Source organism: Gavialis gangeticus, unplaced genomic scaffold, assembly GCF_001723915.1.
Source record: "Gavialis gangeticus isolate Ggan-Ray unplaced genomic scaffold, GavGan_comp1, whole genome shotgun sequence".
Classification (NCBI taxonomy): Eukaryota; Metazoa; Chordata; order Crocodylia; family Gavialidae; genus Gavialis; species Gavialis gangeticus.
Genome location: NW_017728992.1, coordinates 52,976,904 through 52,983,476, shown reverse-complemented (window position 1 = coordinate 52,983,476; position 6,573 = coordinate 52,976,904). Strand labels below are relative to the sequence as shown.

Below are 6,573 nucleotides of genomic sequence, written 5' to 3'. Positions count from 1 at the left end.
GCCGGAGGTGGTTCAGGCACCCACTTTGAATGCCTTCAAAACATATTTGGATGCTTATCTTGCTGGGATCCTATGATCCTTGCTGACTTCCTGCCCCTGGGGCGGGAGGCTGGACTTGATTCCCTGGGGTCCCTTCCAACCCGAATGTCTATGAAATCTATGAAATCTATGAATTATGTTCGTAAACCTAAAAGTACTAACATTGTGTGGCCCCCCCCAGCACCCTTGAAAAGATGTCAGGGCACCCCAGGGAGCTATGGCACTCTGGTTCAGAATCACTGTTGCAGGGTTTATTATTTTACCCACTTAAATATTTCTCCAGCATTGTTTAAAAACTCTGTATCTTTTTCCCACTAGGATTTATATGCTAAATTATCAGCCATTGTAAACTGGTGAAGTTTCATTGAAATCACTATAGCTGCATATATTTACATGAGATGAGGATCCGGCACATAAACACATTTCGTTATTTTACAACTTCAGAGCATAATAGTGTCTGCACAGGAAAAATTGTGCTCAAGTCAGACCTTTGGGTAAATATCTGAATTTGTTACTTGGAGTTCGCTGTTCAAGGTTTGGCTGTATCCTGCTTAACAGAGCAACCACAAAACTATACTATCTGCATAACAAAATATGTATGATACTTTTCAAGAATATGGATATTCTGAAGATATGTATAGTTGAAATTACAGACAATGTGGAGACATAGAGATAGGATCCAACTACAGTTTTTTTTTCAAGTCTAAAAATGTTTACTTTGAGGTCTAGAGGTAACTGAGGTTGGTCTTTTATTTTATTCTTATTACCATAATGAAGATGGCAGCATGTAGTTAAAGAAGGCATGAGGTAGATTCATCCCTTATGTAAACTCACTGAAATAAATGCAATTGTGTGAAAGGATGAATTGGCTCATTGCTTTATAAATTGGAAAAAAAGGTGGTTCTCATGCAATCAAACCAACAAAGGGAGATATACTACATGATGTGGTCTGGTTAAGTACAGCCCGCTAATCTTCCTCTTAAACATTAGGGCCAGCATTTTCAAACTCAGGTGCCAAAAGTCAAAGACCTTGGACCCAAACGGCAGACCTTTGTAAATGTGGTATCCTTTATTAGACAAACTACCTGGTTGGAAAAATTGTTCTTTGCAAGCTTTTGGGTACAAACACCCTTCTTTAGGCGTAGGGAGAGTCTGCTTTTGTTTGTGTTAAGCATCCACACCTGATTTTCAGGGATGCTCACCGACTTGACATTTTCCCTTGGTTTTGTTTTTAGACTTAGTTCCTAAAAGTTAATTGCTGTTTATATTCTTGAAACGGAAATGATATGTATGTACAGGAGTCCAGAATGCCTCACCCTCTTTTGTGCTGAGCTAGGTATACACTGCTAGCTCTCACACAGAGACTTGCAGGTGCAGACTTCCAGATTCATGTTAGAATCAGAAAATTACTGAGGAGGAAGAGTGAAAAGGAAGGGTGTTTGAAGTGACTGATTTTTTTAGCTGGATGCTCAAATCCATGCACACAGTTCAACAGGGGTATTAAGAGCACAATATCCTTAAAGGAAAACAGCTCTACTCCTGTGGCTATTGGAGCTCACTTACAAGGATCTGTTGTTGCTGGGTGGAACAGGCTAATGTTGCTGCTGCTGCTGTTGCTGCTTCTGCATTGGGATGAGTTCCTGTTCCAGATTGTGCTGACTCATATACGAGAAAACATGATGCCCAGGCATAGAGCACTGTAAGTCTTTTTCCCCTACCAGTCTCGGTAAGTGTTCTTTTCCTTTGTATGAGTACCTGGCATATAGCTGTACTGAAGAGAATTAATAGGGAAAAGAAACAACACCATAAGCAAAGTGTTAGGAGATAGAATTCACTGGGGGTGGGGGGGATATGTAAATAAAACCTGCTCTTTATGGTACACTGGCCTCTGTTTAAATCTGATCAGTACTGATAACTCTCCTATCACTATAAACTACACTTTCCTAAGCTATATTTTTAAAAGGGGGAAGTGCTTACAATAGCCATTTACAACTGTATTCTGTTTAATTAGTCAGCACAGGCAGTGCTGCAGGCATAGATCACTTTGCTTTAAAGATTTGAGAATGTTAATAGTACAGTATATCATTTTAATTATTATTGGATTAATGTTGTGTCTCAAAGAACATCTAATGCAAATCATGAGAAATGGCCTGAAGTGACCCAGAGGTTGTGCTTTATTAGAAAAGTAATAGTTTCATTGCTTAAACATAAAGAGATATTCTTTCTTCAAATGTCACTGGGCATTAGTTTTTTTGTGGAAATGAAATCCTCTTGCTTCCACTTTGTTCACAGACTCGTTCTGTAGTTCATACAGCAAATGGCTGAGGAGGTAGGTTTGATGTCCGGAGATGAAGAGGAGACACAAATTAATGATGGTGAAGATTCGTTTCAGACTTGTCACGCCCTAACCACAGCTGACTGCTGCTCTACAGAGCCTTTGCAAGGTAGCTCTAATGAAGAGAAGGAAAGGTCAATAGTGCCAGCAAGATTGTCTGTTCTATCTAGCAAGGCCATAGCATGTGAAAAAACCCTCATTGGACACCAATTCATTGCTCATAACAAGGTACAAAACATAGCCCCTGGGTTCACAGAGTATCATTCAACAGATGCAAATATGCCATTAGCTGCCTCATCTTATCCTGTGGCGATTTGTAAGCTGATGCCAGTAGACACCTCTTCTCCCTGTTCAGAAAGCCTTCTCTGGAACTCCAATCAGAAATCTGAAGAGTCACAGCTTTCAGGTGCTGCTAAAGAGTCTGCTCTCCCCCAAAATCTTGCTTCACTGCTAGTAAGTGGGTTCAGCTGCTGTCGCACATGGAACTCCAAAACAGAGCTAACTTTGGAAGGTCCATTGAAAGTTTGGACCCCCTGTAGCCTGAGTCAGACTATTTGGATGAAAACTATGAAAGTAACAGAGACCATTGAAAAACAAAAGCAGGAAGAAAAGGAGAGATACCAACTTCAGCTAGCTATGTATCGGAGGCTTCTGCTGCTGCGCTCCATTAGAAGTTTGCATAAGCAGCTCGAGCAGCAGCAAGCCAGGCTGCAGGAATGTTATGGTATGGTAATAAATACCAAAAAAGAAGTGTTGAAACACATTCGCTCAACCTCACCCTCACCCTCACCATAATCTTGTTGCTGCATGCAGAGATAAGCTATGTTATATCACCAAAGCTAACAGCAAATTAGTGGACATGGATGGTATTATAATTTGCACAGATGAGGCCAAGGCTGTGCTACTAGTGAAGGAGACAAAATAATGTTTGAACGTTGACTTCTGAAATGAATTTGGAACAACATTAAATAGTATTATTCTTTATAAAAATTCAGGAAGTTTACTCTGTGCCTGCAAACTCCAAAATCCACGGCTCCAAACACGGACATTTCTAGGAATGCCTAGGACTTACAGTTCTCAAGAAGTAAGAACCTAAGCTTCCAAAGATCTTTCAAACCTGGTCTTAAAAAAGAATCAGATTCTATGGATGTTGTCCACAGATTGTGCAATGCAGAAATTTTTCCATGTACTTTCAATAATATTTCTCACAGTTTTAATCGAACTCTTGTTAGTTTATCTTCAGAATGTCCATATTCTTGAAAGGTATCGTGCGTATTTACATAAAACAAAAGCATTGTGTTTGAAATTCAGAACACTTATAGTTATAGCTTGTGGTATTTCTTAAACCAGTGGTGATCAACGCCAGGGAGGGTAATGAAGAGGGAATGGATAGATCACTCCAGATATACCCAGTGCAATGCTCTCCCTCTAAAGCATCCACTCCTGCTACTGCTGGAGACAGGATACTAAGCTAGATGGACCATTTTTATGACCTGGTATGGCACTACTTATGTTCTCTTATGTTCTTACTTGCATAAAGTTATGACTCCTCTGTTAGCTTCTAGTGAAACTAGCTGCTGCAAATTGAACATATTTTGTGCCTTAATTCTAACTGTCACTAATAGGGAGTTTGTGACAGTGTTTTTTCTCCAAGTGCTTCAGATGCAAAGAAAACCATAGGGAACTTTTTTCAGACTGTGAGTCTGAGATCGTTGCAGGAAATCTGAATTCTACAAACAAATTCAGGGAGAAGGAAATAAACACATGACTTTGTTTTAAAAATAAGCAAAATGAATCCTTTGTTACTGCACTTCCATTAGAAAATTGAGTAGATAGGCTTGCTCTTGATGAGTTTGAAGCTGAAATGATGAAAGAAAAATGGTAGAAATCATGACACTTCCTTGCTTAGTGTCTAAAATAGATCTCTACAATAAATTATTTCCTCCAGATAGGGCTTCCTAATCATACCACCTTCTCCCATCTCTTGCATTCCTGGTAATGCTGGTAAATGTTTTCATAGGAGCACCCTCAAATTTTCTGCACAGAGAGGGGACACTATTCGTAAAGGGCATATCATTATCCTCGTGGGCTACTGACACACATGGGAAACTCCTCAAGGCCTTGTTCAGGGATATCTCTGAACAAGGATATATATATATCCTTTTTTATATATATATATCTCTCTCCAAGGATTTATATATATATAAAACTTATTCACACAAGAGGTCAACCCTGATTTGCTATGGAAGAAACAGAAAGGATGAACCCTTAAGTCCACTCTCTGAAAAGATTTTTGAATGGAAGAATCTGTCTGTAAGCAGGCTATGGAAACACAGTACAGACCAGCCATAATTGTTATTCCAGCTTTTAGACTAGAATAACTACGGCTACTGCTTTAAAGCAAAGGTTTCTAGCCCTCTGGATCCGCTTAATTGTAGCTATTCGTATAACCTCTTTACACATCATCCTATGCAAAGCTGTTGAGGAAACTTCCTTGGCATCCAGTAGGTGTTTGCAGAGACATCCTACACAGCCTTATTTTAGAGCTTTGGTAGTACACAGGGCCTTGATGAAGCCTTAGCCAGACTTAATTTAATTTAGTTTAATTTAGGTTCCTGGTTTCCAAGGCAGCAGAGTGGAGAGTGCAGGACAAGAGGCCACAACCTCTTAAATTCTAATCCCGTCCTGCTTCTCACTCTGAGCAGTGTTGGGGAACTCCTTCTGCCTCTATGGATCAGCTTTCCTGAATAAGGCTGCTTCTGTTTTAAATACCCGCCACTCCTTATAAGTATACAACACTTTTCTCATGCAGTGGGCATGCCTACTGCATGCCTTCTCATGCAATTAATTTGAAACAATAAGCTCTGATGCATATCACATAGGAGTTTATTGCTCCTGGGCACCACATTTGAATGTGCACCCGGGACCACAGCACATTGAGCTGGGTTGGAGAAGCCTCAGCTGCCAGGAGGCCTGGGGAGGTCAACTGGTATACCAAACTGGGGCTGCTGCACCCTAATTTAGTGTGCTACGGAGGGGATGGCTGGGGCACAAGGGGGTCCAGTGCGGGGCTAGCTGACAGACAGCCCCCGCACTGATGTGCCCTTCTGTGTCAGCCAGCCCTGCCAGCATTTACACACATGTTGCTGTGCACTAAAAAAACTGTCACAGGATAGTACTTGTTAATTCAAACACTGACACACAGTATTTTAAAGTACTAACCTGCAGTGGAGTCTATTAGTTTCCTGTACCCTAATAGGGGCGCATGTATAGATACTGAGATATTTACTGTAGAGCTAATTAAGCAGGTTTGCAGTAAATGTACCATGTAGAGGTGCCCAGTTTGTAAGGAAAAAGGTGATAGTGCCCATTTGGGGAATGCAAATATTTGCTTTTTCAACTGGGTGTCTAAATTAAAAATCTGAAAAAAAAATTATTTTTAAGTCACTAAAAATTGTTGGCCTTTCCTGCCAGGACTAGCCAAAAATACCATTTTGCATTGAATGGAACATTTCGCCTGAGCTGTAATTAAATAAATTAAATGTACAAGGTTGTTCGGTTGTTTTTGTTTTTTTTAAAATTAATGTAGCTACAGTTCTACAATTTGAAATAAAATGTCAAATTGTCTCATTCAGAAAACATTGATGTGACAAAATTTATTTTGTTTTTTCCCAATCTTTTTTTTCCTGTAGAAAACCATTCAGATGAGATTCAGGTGACCTGCAATTCTATTTTTCAGGAGGTTGGCTTACTTGCCCCCCAATTTTTCCCAGCCCTAATGGTCAGTTTACCTCAGTGATCAAATGGCTGCTGGTATGTGTTGATATGTGTCCTGCATTTGCTGTAACAAAGGGTATTGCAATCTCTATTAAGATGCAGTGGCTGTGCCACAGTCTCTTGAGCATCAGCAGCTTTAGGGTATGTGCAGACATCACACTTAGATTAACCTAACTAGGGTTAGGTTGCTCTAAATACTCGTCTGTACAGATGTTCAGGTAAATTAGGCTGGGTAAAAAATGGCCAGCCCAATCTAACTTAGTTAGCCTGAGGAAGTATACTTAGTTAGATCAGGAACTGGTTACCTGAATCTACTGAACATCTGTACTTGTTTGAAGTGCAGCCCCAGGACTGAGAAAGCCAAGCTGCTTGCTCCAGCCATGGGGCTGCATTTTTCCAACCCTCCCCCCCCCCCCCCCCCA

At 40.4% G+C, this 6,573-nt stretch overlaps 1 protein-coding gene across 1 annotated transcript; it reads left to right on the top strand.

Moving 5' to 3' along the window:
* Positions 1-1,419: 1,419 nt before the first annotated feature.
* Positions 1,420-4,499, top strand: LOC109299344. Its single transcript, XM_019519936.1, has 2 exons — positions 1,420-1,765; positions 2,332-4,499. The coding sequence occupies exon 2, from the start codon at positions 2,357-2,359 to the stop codon at positions 3,167-3,169; it is 813 nt and encodes a 270-aa protein (XP_019375481.1). The 5' UTR covers positions 1,420-1,765; positions 2,332-2,356; the 3' UTR covers positions 3,170-4,499.
* Positions 4,500-6,573: the final 2,074 nt, after the last annotated feature.